At 40.2% G+C, this 19,444-nt stretch overlaps 1 protein-coding gene across 1 annotated transcript in view; it reads left to right on the top strand.

The window, feature by feature from the left end:
• Positions 1-19,444, top strand: part of LOC142257062 (V-set and immunoglobulin domain-containing protein 10-like) — a 96,609-nt gene that overhangs the window by 61,516 nt on the left and 15,649 nt on the right. Inside the window, exons 9-14 of the mRNA XM_075329117.1 lie at positions 791-907; positions 1,749-1,808; positions 4,713-4,768; positions 12,795-12,860; positions 17,464-17,512; positions 18,714-18,784. Of these exons, the coding sequence (XP_075185232.1) occupies positions 791-907; positions 1,749-1,808; positions 4,713-4,768; positions 12,795-12,860; positions 17,464-17,512; positions 18,714-18,784 (419 nt within the window). The remainder of the gene's footprint in view (positions 1-790; positions 908-1,748; positions 1,809-4,712; positions 4,769-12,794; positions 12,861-17,463; positions 17,513-18,713; positions 18,785-19,444) is intronic.

Raw genomic sequence — 19,444 nt, 5'->3', positions numbered from 1 at the left:
TAGGCTGGATGTCAGCTCTGTGTGTCTCTCCCAGTAATATAGGCTGGATGTGAGCTTTGTGTCTCTCTCCCAGTAATATAGGCTGGATGTGAGCTCTGTGTGTCTCTCCCAGTAATATAGGCTGGATGTGAGCTCTGTGTGTCTCTCCCAGTAATATAGGCTGGATGTGAGGTCTGTGTGTCTCTCCCAGTAATATAGGCTGGTTGTCAGCTCTGTGTGTCTCTCCCAGTAATATAGGCTGGATGTGAGCTCTGTGTGTCTCTCCCAGTAATATAGGCTGGATGTGAGGTCTGTATGTATCTCCCTCTGATATATGCTGAATCTGAGTTCCCAAACTGCACTTATTTTGCCCCCAATTTCTTTTTTCCTTGTCTATAGCCTGTTTTATCTGCCCTCTTTGATATACCTTCTCCTGCTCCAATCTGTGTACAATCCCTTCCCTCCTGATATCTCTAACACTGAGAGAAGTGTGTGTGGAGGAGGAGGACCGTCAGACACACTACAGCAGTTAAATTTTAGAAAATTATTAATGAAGATTATTTAGAAGGTTGCTGCACTCTGGAAGCAAATGTAGAACAAGAAAAAAAATACAAGCAAAAGGTGTACACAGCACTTAAAGGGAAATACCAGACAAAAGTAGTTATGCAAATCCACAGCTCGTATGAAGATATAAACATTTCAAATTGATGATTGAATTAATTAAAATATAATTAATAATAATATATAATTAAATATAATCAATTATGGTTTATAATCTATAACAGCTTCTCTTTATGGTCAATTTCTACAGAAAATCTCTCAGCGGGTGCTATTGCGGGCATAGTCATTGGATCTATTGTGGCTTTGGCACTGGTCATTCTGGTTTTTACCTATATTTGCAAGAAAAAAAAGAAGTCCAAAAGAAATGGTAAGATTAATGGGAAAGAACAACAAATAACAATGTGGTGATGTTGAAAAGGCATTTGCTATAATCAGAATACACCAGATAGGAGCTCTGACTTAAGCGGGCGTTACACGCTGAGATATCGGTCCCGATATCGCTAGCATGAGACCCGCCCCCATCGTATGTGTGAGACGGGCATATCGCTGCCCGTCGCGCACAAAATCGCGCATCACCCCGTCACACGTACTTACCTGCCCTGCGACGTCGCTGTGACCGGCGTACCACCTCCTTTCAAAGGGGGCGGTCCGTTGGGCGTCACAGCGACGTCACTAAGCGGCCGCCCAATGAAAGTGGAGGGGCGGAGATGAGCGGGAAGAACATCCCGCCCATCTCTTTCCTTCCGCATTGTGGCCGGCGGCAGGTAAGGAGAGGTTCCTCGTTCCTGTGGCATCACACGAAGTGATGTGTGCTTCCGCAGGGTATGAGAATCAACTTCGCCCCAGCGACAGCAGCGATAATTGGGGATGGACCCCCATGTCAACGAGGAGCGATTTTGGACGTTTTTGCAACGATCCAAAATCGCTCCTAGGAGTCACACACAACGAGATCTCTACAGCGGCCGGATGTGCGTCACAAATTCCGTGACCCCAACGAGATCGCTGTAACGAAATCGTAGCGTGTAAAGCCACCCTTAGACACTTGGATCATATAGATACGGTAATAAAAGGAAGGGGGAAAGGAAGTGTCAAAAATGCCTAGGACATCCGAGTCCTTCACCTTGAAGAGTTGTGTGTGCAAATAGGGTCTTTTCTGAGTAAGAGCGATCATGGTGCTCTTAACATGATCTTGTGTGTTGTCACCACAGAGTCATTTCCTACATCTCACCAAAAGAAAGAAGAGGAAGAATCAACGATTGGACCCACTGGTAGGTGAAACTCAAAAGGGGAGCAAGTATGAAATCCTCCTTGATCACCCCAGAGAAATGGGCAATAGGTCCTACACAACCGGAGACCACCAGGGTAAAAAACATGAACTCCATCCCCTGCCTTAAGCAAGAAGTTAGCTTGTATTATACCTTCAGGGAAGCCACCATTAACCTCTCCACTGATTTACATCTCCAAATACACAGGTATTAATCTCTCTAGTACTCTAGACCACAAGGGAAAAATTTCCTCCAATAGTATATAATATCAAGAACTATTCTACTATCTTAGTAAAATCCCTCCATTAGCCGAGATTATCAAGAACTTTTCTACTATCATAGGCCAATCCCTCCATTAGCCGAGATTGCCAAGAACTACTCTACTATTGTGGAACAATCCCTTCATTAACCTAAACTGTCAAGAACTACTCTACTATCGTAGAACAATCCCTCCATTAGCCTAAATTGTCAACAACTACTCTATTATTGAAGAATAATGCCTCCATTAGCCTAAATTGTCAACAACTACTCTACTATCACAGAACAAATCCTCTATTAGCCTAAATTGTCAAACTACTATCATAGAACAATTTCTCCATTAGCCTAAATTGTCAAGAACTACTCTACTATCATAAAACAATCCCTCCATTAGCCTAAATTGTCAAACTACTATCGTAGAACAATCCCTCCATTAGCCTAGATGATTAAGACTTATTCTACTATCTTAGAACAATCCCTCCATTAGCCTAGATTCTCAAGAACTACTCTTCTATGGTAGAACAACCCATCCATTAGCCTAGATTGTCAAGAACTACTCTACTATCATAAACCAATCCATCCATTAGCCTAAATTGTCAAAAACGACTCTACTATCGTAGAACAACCCCTCCATTAGCCTAAATTGTCAAGAACTAATCTACTGTCATAGAACAATCCCTCCATTAGCCTAAATGATCAAGAATTACTCTGCTATCTTAGAACAATACCTCCATTAGCCTAAATTGTCAAGAACTACTCTACTATCATAAACCAATCCCTCCATTAGCCTAATTTGTCAAGAACTACTCTACTACCATAGAACAATCCCTCCATTAGCCTAAATTGTCAAGAACTACTCTACTATCGTAGAACAATCCCTCCATTAGCCTAGATGATCAAGAATTATTCTACTATCTTAGAACAATCCCTCCATTAGCCTAGATTGTCAAGAACTACTCTTCTATCGTAGAACAATTTCACCATTAGTCTAGATTGTCAAGAACTACTCTACTATGGTAGAACAATCCCTCCATTAACCTAAATTGTCAAGAACTACTCTACTATCATAAACCAATCCATCCATTAGTCTAAATTGTCAAAAACTACTTTACTACCATAGAACAATTCCTCCATTAGCCTAAATTGTCACGAACTACTCTACTATCGTAGAACAATCCCTCCATTAGAATAATTCTTGATCATCTAGGCTAACGGAGGGATTGTTCTACGATAGTAGAGTAGTTCATGACAATTTAGGCTAATAGAGGAATTGTTCTAAGATAGAATAATTCTTGATCATCTAGGTTATCTTAGAACAATTCCTCCATTAGCCTAAATTGTCATGAACTACTCTACTATCGTAGAACAATCCCGTCGTTAGCCTAGATGATCAAGAATTATTCTAATGGAGGGATTGTTCTACGATAGTAGAGTAGTTCGTGACAATTTAGGCTAATGGAGGAATTGTTCTATGGTAGTAAAGTAGTTTTTGACAATTTAGACTAATGGATGGATTGGTTTATGATAGTAGAGTAGTTCTTGACAATTTAGGTTAATGGAGGGATTGTTCTACCATAGTAGAGTAGTTCTTGACAATCTAGACTAATGGTGAAATTGTTCTACGATAGAAGAGTAGTTCTTGACAATCTAGGCTAATGGAGGGATTGTTCTAAGATAGAATAATTCTTGATCATCTAGGCTATCTTAGAACAATCCCTCCATTAGCCTAGATTGTCAAGAACTACTCTACTATCGTAGAACAATTTCACTATTAGTCTAGATTGTTAAGAACTACTCTTCTATGGTAGAACAATCCCTCCATTAACCTAAATTGTCAAGAACTACTCTACTATGGTAGAACAACCCCTCCATTAGCCTAAATTGTCAAGAACTACTCTACTGTCATAGAACAATCCCTCCATTAGCCTAAATGATCAAGAATTACTCTGCTTAGAACAATACCTCCATTAGCCTAAATCATCAAGAACTACTCTACTATCGTAAACCAATCCCTCCATTAGCCTAAATTGTCAAAATCTACTCTACTACCATAGAACAACCCCTCCATTAGCCTAAATTGTCAAGAACTACTCTATCGTAGAACAACCCCTTCATTAGCCTAGATTGTCAAGAACTATTGTATCATAGAACAATCCCTCCATTAGCCTAAATTGTCAAGAACTACTCTACTTAGTCCACCAGGGATACTGACATAAGACATATCCTTTGTTTACTACCATAAATGCAGACATGGCACTCATTGCTACACCAACACTCACCAGAAATTATGGGGATCCTGAATCCAATGCGTTAACCTAAGTAGACCTGACATGAAAAAGGTCTATGTAGTCTTTGTATGGATATGCGAGAAGGTATAAGACAGCTTATTGCTAGGACTCCTAATGATGGAGCTACCAGCAATTGGACATTTCTTTCTTAGCCCAAGACACAGTATTGGTAGGCGTCCATGAACAGCCATTCACCGGAAGGACCACAGAGTGATACTCTATTTCCATAAGCAGAATACATAGCAAAATCTACAGATTGTTGGGCATCGTGAGCCTGGCCCAAAGTGAAGGGTTATTGCTGCTGCAGCCCGTGTTGAGTCCCACATATGGCTAACAAATCTACGGTTTTGTTTTTTTTCAGAAATTCCTCCCAATAATTACTTTGACCTAGACAAGAGTGGTTCAGAATCAGAACGGGTATGTTATGCTCACAAGTACGATAATGCTATTAAATGAGATTATTAGAGATATTGAGTCATCCTACTCCACTTAGCATAAAATTTTAGGGTTTTGGTTATTGTCTAGTGAAAATACCAAGAGAAGCAAAAAATTATTAATAGACATACAATGTCAAAAAAAAAAAAATCTCACCATCCACTACAGCTTTGAATGTGAGACTACCATCATTTTATAGACAATCATCTTGGCTATTTCATACATAAATTTGACTTCCAACTATTTAGCATATGATTAGTTATGCAGATTCTTGCCATGTCACTGCATTGTTACTGTTTTGCTCCTGGTGGTGGAGAAATCTTTTTCTTCATGTATACTACAAAGCACAACCTGTTCCCACATTCCCTAATTGCGCAGTGTGTTATTAGGCTGATTCCCAAGTGAAAGGTCACTGATTCGAGTTAAGGAGCAACCATATAGATCATTTCCCAAGAAAAGAGAGACAGCGTCATCCAGCTCTTCGATAGCGGTCTCTTAGCCAAGGAAATTGAAAAACTGCATCATGTGAGGCCATCACAGCTGGAAGAATACAAAATGAAGTTCATTCATCCATTGAAAAGCCAAGAGGTGACGTCCAGGCAAAATATGGGGAGTCTACAAGTCGGCTCATTACAAGGTCTATCAGTTCTGGGGACACCCGGCAGTGGAGGCGGCTCTCGTCTGCTCCATAACAGTGAGATCAAGGACGTCCAAGAAGCACCGAGCGACGCGCGTTATTCAAGTCTGGGATGGTGGCCCGAAAAAAGGTGAAGAAGCCTCAACTACAATATCATCATAAGAAACGTTGACTCGTGATTCCAAAAATGTCCGAAAAGTGAAGGGTAGAAGATTAGAAATGGGTGATTTAACCCCTTCATGATCAACCAATTTTGCGTTTTGTTTTTTTTTTCGCTTTTTTTTTTTCTGACAGCCATAACGTTTTTTATTTTTCAGTCAGCTTTTTTTTTTAGCAGAACAAGTTATACTTTTAAACGCAATCATGAGCTTTACCATAGAGTGTACTGGAAAACAGCAAAAAAAAAATCCGAATGTAGAAAAACTGCAAAAAAAAAAAATGCAATTGCACGATTGTTTTTGAGATATTTTGTTCACGGTGTTCGATATATGGTAAAATTGATGTGTTATGATGTCTGAGGTCAGTGGGAGTTCATAGACACCAAACATGTATAGATTTACCTTTATCTAAAGGGTTAAAAAAAAATCAGAAGTTTGTCCGAAAAAGTGGCGCACGTTTTGTGCCATTTTCCACGATCTGTAGCGTTCTCATTTTTCGGGATCTATGTCTCAGTGACGGCTTATTTTTTGCGTCTTGAGCTGACGGTTTTAACTATAGCATTTTTGCTCAGATGCTACGTTTTGATCGCCTATTATTGCATTTTGCGCAAAATTTGTGGCAACCAAAAAAACGTAATTTTGGCGTTTGGATTTTTTTTTTTGCCGCTACACCGTTTACCGATAAGATTAATTGATTTTATATTTTGATAAATCAGGCATTTCTGAACGCGGCGATACCAAATATTTGTATATTTTTTTTATATTTGAACTTTTAGGGGTTTTTTTTTTTAATTTTTTGAAACTTTTCTTTTTACTTTTTTTATTTTACTAGTCCCCCTAGGGGGCTATAAGGATCAGCTATCTGATCGCTCATTCATTTCTCCCAATTAGAGCAGCACCGATAAGATCGGGAGAAATGCTCATCTCTTGTAACCTGCAGTACTCAGCTGCTTGTTACAGGATCTGAGTCATGTGAGCTACAGGAGTCATCATGAAAACCTTCGTCTCCACATCACGTGACTTCCGGTGGAGACTGGTGAGTATGAAATTCCTGCGATCGCCATTAAAATGGCGCTGTCACATTTTGACAACGCCATTTAAGATCTTAACAGGTATGGGTGGAAAGTGATTCCACTCGTGCCTGCAAGGCACACATGTCAGCTGTATAAAACAGCTGACATGTGCGTGGATCCCTGCCAGCTGCCTGTGGTAGCTGGTGGGGATCAATACTATGACCGCAGGGACGTCATTACTGCCCGCTGTCATTAACGGGTTAAGTAATGATACAAAATTCTGAGACAGCTCTTATGTGTGCAAATGGGTCTGGAAGAAATAATGGAAAAAGGGGCGAACGGAGCAATAAATTGAAGGAACTGTCAAGTTCGTGGGAGGAAGCCTGATGGTATGGGGTTGATTCATATCCAAAGGTGTTGACCAGGATCGATAGTGGTCTCAATACTGAGCTATTTGTGAGGATCTTACAAGACGAGTTACTTCATACACTTGAGTACTATGGGTATGAAAAGGACGACATAGTGTTCCATCAGGAGAATGACCCAAAGCATATGGCAAGATTGGAGAAGAAATGGTTCAATGACAATGAAGTAGAGGAGCTGGATTGTCCCCACAGTCCCCAGAACTCAACCCAATCCAACACTTGTGGTGCAGAAAAAGCTGTATACATCCCCAAGTGACCCGAACAGTATACACCAACATTGGGAATGTGTAGAAGAGACCTGGGATCAGATACCTGAATCTGATGGAGAGCCCAGAACATTTCAGGCAGTGTTGAAAGGCAACAAAAAATGGATTTACAAGATACTAGCAAAATTAAAATTTAAACTTTTAGGAGCAAAACAGTAACAATGCGGTGACATGTCAAGAATCTGCATAACTAATCATATACTAAATAGCTGCAAGTCAAATTTATGTGTAACGGCCATGGGTACAGTGGCGACTATGGCTCACACCAGATTTCACCAGAGCCTCCGATGGTGAGGGTGGATGTGTGCTGCAGGAAGAAAACAGGTGCCACTCAGGGAGACTCGGTGTTGCAATAGATGGCCCCAGGGGTATGGACACTAAGGGGTACTTTGCACGCTGCGACATCGGTAACAATGTGTTACCGACGCTGCAGCGATAGTCCCCGCCCCCGTCGCAGATGCGATCTCTTGTGATAGATGCCGTAGCGAACATTATCGCTACGCCAGCTTCACATGCACTCACCTGCCCTGCGCCAATCGCTCTGGCCGGCGACCCGCCTCCTTCCTAAGGGGGCGGTTCGTGCGGAATCACAGCGACGTCACACGGCAGGTGGCCAATAGCAGCGGAGGGGCGGAGATGAGCAGGATGTAAACATCCCGCCCACCTCCGTCCTTCTGCATAGCCGGCCGGGACACAGGTAGGAGATGTTCCTCGCTCCTGCGGCTTCACATGCAGCGATGTGTGCTGCCGCAGGAACGAGGAACAACATCGTACCGTCGCAGAAGCGTAATTATGGAATTCCCAGACACTACACCGATGATACGATTACGACGCTTTTGCGCTTGTTAATTGTATCATCTAGGATTTACACACTACGATGTCGAGAGCGACGCAGGAAGTGCGTCACTTTCGACATGACCCCACCGACATCGCACCTGCGATCTCATAGTGTGCAAAGTGCCTCTAACAGTCTCTGATATGGTAGATGCAGCCAGGATGGCAGATTCGGCAGGCATGGCCGATATGGTCCATTGCAGCAGCAGTGGCCAGTAGCACAGGTTCGGCCAGTATGCATTGATGCAGCAGCAGTGGATACATCAAGTACTGAAACACAGACAGGTATCAGCAGTATGGCCCACCACACTATATCAGCAACAGCGGCACAAGGGACTTGACAACTAGCAATGTATAGACCATGTTGCTTAGGCACCTCCCTTAAGGGGAAGGTGCCTTAAATACGTAGTGCCTCTCAGCCAGATTAGAGCACTCCAGCTCTTGAGGTGCACACGCGTGCCCTAGAAGTGCTGCCAGGAGGCCTGTGTGGTGCATTTGTAGGAAGGTTAGGGTTAAGCCCACCCCTGCAGAAGTAGCGGCATACTGATGTTCTGTGTAACAAAGTGTAAAATGTAAATGTCTTGTGTAAAATTGCCACCAGGTGGCAGTGTTGCAGGACGGTTGTCCTGGCATCTGGGTGGGCAGGGAGAGAGAGTAGTAGTAGTAGGAGGAGAATAGGGGATATATAAGGGAGAGACAATGGGAAGGGGATAGGAGAGTACCTGAGGAGATGTACTGATAAGAACCCCAATTTGAAGATTCTGACCCTAAGGGTCACCCCTGCGGTTGTGACACGCAGGATCCATTCCGGATTGTCTAACTGAGTCACCCAAGGAGAGGGGTTTAGTCCTGACGGTTGGGGGTCTGGCCTCCGTATTACCTGGCTAGTGATACTCAATGACTTCCTCACTAACTGAAGGTCAGTGCGCCCTCAAGGAGAAGGGTATGTCTGGAAGGCCTAAGCACAGATGGGAGAGCCCTGTCTGTTGCGGTCCTTCATGCGCGTTAGTGTTCCCTGTGGGTAGGGTGAGGTGGCTCAACAGACTTAATGAAACGGTCGGTGCCAGTGTGAAGTGTATTGAAGGAATGAGAGGCCTAGAGGTGACAGATAGAACCCGGGTGCCAGGAATACGGACTGCTGCTGCTAAATTGTGTATGAGAAGAAACAGTAGAAGCAAAGCGCGGACCGAGGAGATGCAGAACATAAAGGAAAATGAAGTTTACTGGACTTTATTTCCTGGGAAAGAGAATATGGTGTCGCCTAAACAGTTACGGAGTCCTCATGTGTGTGGTGCGGCGACGGGGAGGAAAGGGGTTAACGACCGGCTGTGCTGCGGCCTGTCATCCCCTGCAACCACAACTACTACCACTGCCTGCACCGTGCCCTCCACCACACATGCAAGCCAAGGGAGCCAGCAGCAGGGACTAGGGACGGAGAAGCCACTGCTGACCGGTCAGGATGGTGCGTGTGCCGACGTCCCTGACAGGAAACTGCAAAGAAGCAAATAAGAGTGTTACAAGTATGTATGAGATAGCCAAGATGATGGTCTATAAAATGAAGTAAATCTCACGCTCAAAGCTGTAGTGGATGGTGAGATATGGAGCCTGAAAGTCAAAAGTTCAAAAATTGTTACCCTTTTGCTCGTCACTGTACATGGTATAACGGTGATGGCATAAAATTTGACTTCAGCCTTTAAATTGAATGGAAAAGATAGACTTTTCTGCATCATATTGAGAATGACCTGTATGGAGCACAAGCTGGACGTTGGGGCTTCTGCTCCACGTACCTCCATGGCATAAACAAAAGAAGCGGAACATGCGCAGTCACCTGTTTCGGTATTTCTGATTGGGCTGTATACAGCCACAGCGCACACGCAATACATCTACTCCAAAACATGGCACTAGCTGTGTAAAGTGAGAGACGGAGGGGATTGTACTGGTGATCAGTTGGACCCTGATGTCTTAAAGCCCCGTCACACGCAACGAATCGCTGGGGTCACGGATTCCGTGACGCACATCCGGCATCGTTAGCGACGTCGTTGCGTGTGACACCAACGAGCGACCGTTAATGATGGAAAATACTCACCAAATCGTCCATCGTTGACACAAAATATCGTTGATTGCTGAGCAGGCAGGTTGTTCGTCGTTCCTGAGGCAGCACACATCGCTACGTGTGACACCTCGGGAAGGACGAACTACAGCTTACCTGTGGCCGCCGGCAATGCGGAAGGAAGGAGGTGGCCGGAATGTTGCAGCCGCTCACCTCCGCCCCTCCGCTTCTATTGGGCGGCCGCTTAGAGACGCTGCTGTGATGCTGCACGAACCTCCCCCTTAGAAAGGAGGCGGTTGGCCGGCCACAGCGACGTCGCTAGGCAGGTAAGTCCATGTGACGGCTGCTAACTATATTGTGCGCCACAGGCAGCGATTTGCCCGTAACGCACAAGCGAGGGGGGCGGGTACGATCGCTAGCGATATCCCTGCGTGTAACGGGGCCTTTAGGTTCAGTTCACACGTCCATTAATCATTTCATTGGATCCAGTAGGAATCTGTTGGCAAAAAAGTTATGCAGACAGAACATTTTTGTCCGTTTTTAAAAAAAATTGGTTTTAGCTGAATTTGTTTTTTTAACATTGCAGTCTTTAGAAAATGGTTTCGTTAAAAAGTCTTTTGATAAGGATCAGTATCAAATGGAAGTTACCGCATGGCAAATTAATGGATCCGTTTTCCATAGAGTTCAATGTTAAAAGAAAAAACGGATCCAGCTGAAATCAGTTTTTTTATAATGGACAAAAGAGTTCTGTCTACACTTTTTCTCTGTTTTCTAATCTAACAATCCGAGAAAAATGGATGACATCCAAGCACAGTCCAATTATTTTCATGGACCCATAGACTTACATTGCCAATTTTGATTCGACACTTGAATCAAAAACTTACATTTCTGCAATTTAACGCGGTGTTTCATGAAAAATCAAGGACATGTGAATGGCCCCATTTACTAATATACACTACAGTTCAAAAGTTTGGGGTCCTCCAGACAATTTTGTCTTTTCCATGAAAAATCCTACTTTTATTTATAAATGAGTTGATAATGAATAGAGAATATCGTCCAGACAGTGACGAGGTTAGAAATAATGATTGTTATGTGAAATAATAATTTTCTCCTTCACACTTTGCTTTCGGCACAGAATGCTCCTTTGCAGCAATTCCAGCTTTGCAGAGCTTTGGCATTCTAGCTGGTAATTTGCGGGGGTAATCTGGAGATATTGCCCCCCTTGCTTCCCCCCTCCCACAAGTTGGATTGGCTTGATGGGCACTTTTTGCACCATACGGTCAAGCTGCTCCCACAACTGCTCTATAGGGTTGAGGTCTGGTGACTGGGCTGCCTCTCCATTACAGATAGATACCAGCTGCTGCTTCTTCCCTAAATAGTTCATGCATAATTTGGAGGTGGCTTTGGGTCATTGTCCTGTTGTAGGATGAAATTAGCTCCAATCAGGTTATGACATAGCGCTGCAAAATAGAGTGATAGCCTTCCTTATTCAAAATCCCTTTTACCTTGTACAAATCTCCCACTTTACCAGCACCAAAGCCACCCCAGACCATCACATTACCTCCACCATGCTTGACGGAAGGCGTTAGGCAATCTTACAGCATCTTTTCAGTTGTTCTGCGTCTCACAAATGTTCTTCTGTGTGATCCAAACACCTCAAACTTCGATTCGTCTGTCCATAACACTTTTTTCCAATCTTCCTCTGTCCAATGTCTGTTCTCTTTTGCCCATATTTATCTTTTCCTTTTATTAGCCAGTCTCAGATATGGCTTTTTCTTTGCCACTCTGCCCTGAAGGCCGGCATCCCGGAGTCGCCTCTTCACTGTAGACATTGACACTGGCGTTTTGCGGGTACTATGTAATGAAGCTGCCAGTTGAGGACCTGTGAGACGTGGATTTCTCACACTAGAGACTCTAATGTCCTTGTCTTGTTGCTCAGTTGTGCAGCGCGGACTCCCACTTCTTTCTACTCTGGTTAGAGCCTGTTTGTGCTCTCCTCTGAAGGGAGTAGTACACACCCTTGTAGGAAATCTTCATTTTCTTGGCAATTTCTCGCATGGAATATCCTTAATTTGTAAGAACAAGAATAGACTGTCGAGTTTCACAAGAAAGTTCTCTTTTTATGGCCATTTTGAGAGTTTAATGGAACCAACAAATGTAATGCTCCAGATTCTCAACCAGCTCAAAGGAAGGTCAGTTTTTTAGCTTCTCTAATCAGCAAAACTGTTTTCAGCTGTGCTAACATAATTGCACAAGGGTTTTCAAGGGATTTCTAAACATCCATTAGCCTTCTAACACAGGAAACACAATGTACCATTAGAACACTGGAGCGGTGGTTGTTGGAAATGGGCCTCTATACACCTATGTAGATAGTGCATTAAAAACCAGACGTTTGCAGCTAGAATAGTCATTTACCACATTACAATGTATAGAGGGGATTTCTGTTTAATTTAATGTTAGCTGCATTTAAAAAAAATGTGCTTTTCTTTCAAAAATAAGGAAATAGCTAAGTGACCCTAAACTTTAGAACTGTAGTGTATATATGAGTGATATCTATGAAAAGATGGATATCACTGATGCTAATGAGGTCTCAGCAGAATGTACATAAAATACTGTATTTTTCAGACTACAGAAAGCAACAAAAGCACACAAGCCCTGCCAGGCGGCAAGCCACCGGTCACACCTAAAAAGGTACATCAACCAATCAGGATGTGCAGAGGCTGAGCAGTATTAGAGATGTGCAGTTTTCTCTCCGCCTTGCACCAATCAGATCAATAATCGTGATACAAAAGGAGAGAGTACAATATTATCTCAGTGATCATAAAGGACACACACTATTTACCAAGATTTCTTTTTCTTAAAAGTGTCTTATAGTCCAAAAATATGATAAAAAATATTGCACATGTGTGGTCATTTGCACAAAAATATAACTACTATAATACTGCTCCCTATATACAAGAATATAACTACTATAATACTGCTCCTATATACAAGAATATAACTACTATAATACTGCTCCTATATACAAGAATATAACTACTATAATACTGCTCCTATATACAAGAATATAACTACTATAATACTGCTCCCTATGTACAAGAATATAACTACTATAATACTGCCTCCTATGTACAAGAATATAACTACTATAATACTGCTCCCTATGTACAAGAATATAACTACTATAATACTGCTCCTATGTACAAGAATATAACTACTATAATACTGCTCCTATGTACAAGAATATAACTACTAGAATACTGCCCCCTATGTACAAGAATATAACTACTATAATACTGCTCCTATGTACAAGAATATAACTACTATAATACTGCCCTTATGTACAAGAATATAACTACTATAATACTGCTCCTATGTACAAGAATATAACTACTATAATACTGCCCCTATGTACAAGAATATAACTACTATAATACTGCCCCCTATGTACAAGAATATAACTACTATAATACTGCTCCTATGTACAAGAATATAACTACTATAATACTGCCCTTATGTACAAAAATATAACTACTATAATACTGCTCCTATGTACAAGAATATAACTACTATAATACTGCCCCTATGTACAAGAATATAACTACTATAAGACTGCTCCTATGTACAAGAATATAACTACTATAATACTGCTCCTATGTACAATAATATAACTACTATAATACTGCTCCTATGTACAAGAATATAACTACTATAATACTGCTCCTATGTACAAGAATATAACTACTAGAATACTGCCCCCTATGTACAAGAATATAACTACTATAATACTGCTCCTATGTACAGGAATATAACTACTATAATACTGCCCTTATGTACAAGAATATAACTACTATAATACTGCTCCTATGTACAAGAATATAACTACTATAATACTGCCCCTATGTACAAGAATATAACTACTATAATACTGCTCCTATGTACAAGAATATAACTACTATAATACTGCCTCCTATGTACAAGAATATAACTACTATAATACTGCCTCCTATGTACAAGAATATAACTACTATAATACTGCTCCTATATACAAGAATATAACTACTATAATACTGGTCCTATGTACAAGAATATAACTACTATAATACTGCCCCTATGTACAAGAATATAACTACTATAATACTGCCCCCTATGTACAAGAATATAACTACTATAATACTGCCCCTATGTACAAGAATATACCTACTATAATACTGCCCCTATGTACAAGAATATAACTACTATAATACTGCCCCTATGTACAAGAATATAACTACTATAATACTGCTCCTATGTACAAGAATATAACTACTATAATACTGTCCCTATGTACAAGAATATAACTACTATAATACTGCCCCCTATGTACAAGACTATAACTACTATAATACTGCCCTTATGTACAAGAATATTACTACTATAATACTGCCCCCTATGTACAAGAATATAACTACTATAATACTGCCCCCTATGTACAAGAATATAACTACTATAATACTGCCCCCTATGTACAAGAATATAACTACTATAATACTGCCCCTATGTACAAGAATATAACTACTATAATACTGCCCTTATGTACAAGAATATAACTACTATAATACTGCCCCTATGTACAAGAATATAACTATTATAATACTGCCCTCTATGTACAAGAATATAACTACTATAATACTGCCCCTATGTACAAGAATATAACTACTATAATACTGCCTCCTATGTACAAGAATATAACTACTATAATACTGCCCCTATGTACAAGAATATAACTACTATAATACTGCCCCTATGCACAAGAATATAACTATTATAATACTGCCCTCTATGTACAAGAATATAACTACTATAATACTGACCCCTATGTACAAGAATATAACTGCTATAATACTGCCCCTATGTACAAGAATATAACTGCTATAATACTGCCTCCTATGTACAAGAATATAACTACTATAATACTGCCCCTATGTACAAGAATATAACTACTATAATACTGCTCCTATGTACAAGAATATAACTACTATAATACTGTCCCTATGTACAAGACTATAACTACTATAATACTGCCCTTATGTACAAGAATATTACTACTATAATACTGTCCCTATGTACAAGAATATAACTACTATAATACTGCCCCTATGTACAAGAATATAACTACTATAATACTGCCCTTATGTACAAGAATATTACTACTATAATACTGTCCCTATGTACAAGAATATAACTACTATAATACTGTCCCTATGTACAAGACTATAACTACTATAATACTGCCCCCTATGTACAAGAATATAACTACTATAATACTGCCCTTATGTACAAGAATATTACTACTATAATACTGTCCCTATGTACAAGAATATAACTACTATAATACTGTCCCTATGTACAAGAATATAACTACTATAATACTGCCCCTATGTACAAGAATATAACTACTATAATACTGCTCCTATGTACAAGAATATAACTACTATAATACTGCCCCTATGTACAAGAATATAACTACTATAATACTGCCCCCTATGTACAAGAATATAACTACTATAATACTGCCCCTATGTACAAGAATATTACTACTATAATACTGCCCCCTATGTACAAGAATATAACTACTATAATACTGTCCCTATGTACAAGAATATAACTACTATAATACTGCCCCTATGTACAAGAATATAACTACTATAATACTGCCCTTATGTACAAGAATATAACTACTATAATACTGCCCCTATGTACAAGAATATAACTATTATAATACTGCCCTCTATGTACAAGAATATAACTACTATAATACTGACCCCTATGTACAAGAATATAACTGCTATAATACTGCCCCTATGTACAAGAATATAACTACTATAATACTGCCTCCTATGTACAAGAATATAACTACTATAATACTGCCCCTATGTACAAGAATATAACTACTATAATACTGCCCCTATGTACAAGACTATAACTACTATAATACTGCCCTTATGTACAAGAATATTACTACTATAATACTGTCCCTATGTACAAGAATATAACTACTATAATACTGTCCCTATGTACAAGAATATAACTACTATAATACTGCCCCTATGTACAAAAATATAACTACTATAATACTGCCCTTATGTACAAGAATATTACTACTATAATACTGTCCCTATGTACAAGAATATAACTACTATAATACTGTCCCTATGTACAAGACTATAACTACTATAATACTGCCCCCTATGTACAAGAATATAACTACTATAATACTGCCCTTATGTACAAGAATATTACTACTATAATACTGTCCCTATGTACAAGAATATAACTACTATAATACTGCCCCTATGTACAAGAATATAACTACTATAATACTGCCCTTATGTACAAGAATATTACTACTATAATACTGCCCCCTATGTACAAGAATATAACTACTATAATACTGCCCCCTATGTACAAGAATATAACTACTATAATACTGCCCCTATGTACAAGAATTTAACTACTATAATACTGCTCCTATGTACAAGAATATAACTACTATAATACTGCCCATATGTACAAGAATATAACTACTATAATACTGCCCCTATGTACAAGAATATAACTACTATAATACTGCCCCCTATGTACAAGAATATATAACTACTATAATACTGCCCCCTATGTACAAGAATATATAACTACTATAATACTGCCCCCTATGTACAAGAATATAACTACTATAATACTGCCCCTATGTACAAGAATATAACTACTATAATACTGCCCCTATGTACAAGAATATAACTACTATAATACTGCCCCTATGTACAAGAATATAACTACTATAATACTGCCCTGTATGTACAAGAATATAACTACTATAATACTGCCCCTATGTACAAGAATATAACTACTATAATACTGCCCCCTATGTACAAGAATATAACTACTATAATACTGCTCCTATGTACAAGAATATAACTACTATAATACTGCTCCTATGTACAAGAATATAACTACTATAATACTGCTCCTATGTACAAGAATATAACTACTATAATACTGCTCCTATGTACAAGAATATAACTACTATAATACTGCTCCTATGTACAAGAATATAACTACTATAATACTGCCCCTATGTACAAGAATATAACTACTATAATACTGCCCCCTATGTACAAGAATATAACTACTATAATACTGCCACTATGTACAAGAATATAACTACTATAATACCGCCCCCTATGTACAAGAATATAACTGCTATAATACTGCTCCCTATGTTGTGATTGATGTCTGATTTTTTCATACTAAGCCGACTGATGGTGTCACTGCCCATTCTTCTTCTACGCAAACAACTAACAGTAAGTTCTTTTTACAGTAATTAAAAATATAACATTTTGTAAAGAAAGTGAACTATGGCTCTATAATGTCTGTTACACATCCTGTTAAATTGTCATCAGTAGCTTTAGTAGAAAGGCAGAATGGGTGTACTTTGTATTTTGGCCATGAATTATTCTACAACCAGAGTGGTGTCATGATGTGACTATCGGGGTTCCACCAGATACTAGGGAAGCCCCGACGAGTGCCACCACAAACAGGGCACACAATAACAACTCCTGCACTCACCTGAGGCTGTTCCCTAACGTCCCTATACTGGTTCTTTCATCCCATCGCCAAACAGGATACCTAATCCCCCACTAGCCCTGAATTCACCCTCACTAGTGAGATGGCTGGTGAGAGACACTATCCCACTGTTGCAATAATAAAAAAAATGAGGGAAGGGAAACAAATAAAGGAAGACAAAAATGATATGACAACAAACTTAAAGGTTGCAGCCAGACACTGGGTCTGAAGCCTACAACGCTTCCAACATCAACATCAAGGGCTCCATTAGCTCCTTTCTCCTCTGCAGTTAGTTTCAGAATGTGGATTCTCTATAACCGGCATCAGGTGATGGTACATGTGACTATTTAAAGGTGATAGAAGTGGTCACAAACCGGCCGCACCTGAGAAGAATCAGAAGCTGCTAGCTTTGTGCACCAAAAGAAAAAAAAATGGAAAGCACATTTAAAATCCAAATCCAGAGCCTAAGAAGGTAAACTGAGCCCCAGACACTAAACCTGTCACAAGTCTCCTAATGATGAGAGACTATCGTGATAAGTGGTGAAGTAGGATGTGGCTGTACTGTAACCTCTCTGGGACGCAGACTTTAGACATACCCTTTGTTTAGTACCATAAATGCAGACATGGCACTCATCGCTACCCCAACACCCACCAGAAGTTATGGTATAAAACAGCATATTGCTAGGACTCCTAATGATGGTACTCCCAGCAATTGGGCATTTCTTTCTTAGCTCAAGACACAGTATTGGAAGGCGTCACTTGGACAGCCGATCACCGGCAGGACCGCAGGGTGATACTCTTTTTCCATATGGAGAATACATAGCAAAATCAACAGATTGTTGGGCATCGCGAGCCCGGTCCACAGTGAACGGTTATTGCTGCCGCAGCCCCTGTGCTGGGTCCTACATATCGCTAACAAATCTACTGGTTTTTTTTCAGAAATCAAGTCTCCATCGGGAATTGTGAATGATTACACTGGCAAACATAAAAAAGTGGAAGGTTCAGGACAGGTATGTTATAATAATAATAATGTTTTATTTGTTATGCTCACAAGTACGATAGAGCTAATTGATGAGATTATTAGATATACGAGCAGCTGTTGATAAGTCTTTGGCTTTACCCAAAAAGTAACGTGATAGGATGATGAAACTTTCCATTTATTCCTCACACTCTCCATTGATGACAACATACTTCTTACATCGGTATTCCAAGTTCTGTAAGCCTAGCAAAAAGTAGTATATCGGTTGTGCCTCAAACCAGGCATACGTAGCAGCGATGGCATCAGAGATGGTGTAACATTTGGTACCTTGAGGTGTTTCTTCAGGTTTGGAAATAGATGATAGTTGGAGGCAGCTAGATCTGGTGAATAAGGTGGGTGGTCAAAAGCTGGAAGCCCAGCTCTGCCAGTTTTACTGTGGTTGCTTGTGCAGTGTGAGCGGAGGCGTTGTCTTGCAGGAACAATATTCCTTTGGACAACTTGCCGTGACTTTTGGCCTTCAGAGCTGTCTTCAATTGGTCCAAAAGTTCAATGTAATACCTTGCATTGATGGTGGAATCCTTTTGAAGGTAGTTCACTAGCAGCACACCCTCCTTATCCCGGAACACCATCACCTTAGTGGCTGATTTTTGCATCCTGAACTTCTTTGGACGAGGAGAACCACTGTGCCTCC

The sequence above is a fragment of the Anomaloglossus baeobatrachus genome, chromosome 11, assembly GCF_048569485.1.
Source record: "Anomaloglossus baeobatrachus isolate aAnoBae1 chromosome 11, aAnoBae1.hap1, whole genome shotgun sequence".
Classification (NCBI taxonomy): domain Eukaryota; kingdom Metazoa; phylum Chordata; class Amphibia; order Anura; family Aromobatidae; genus Anomaloglossus; species Anomaloglossus baeobatrachus.
This window is presented reverse-complemented; position numbering and strand designations above follow the sequence as displayed.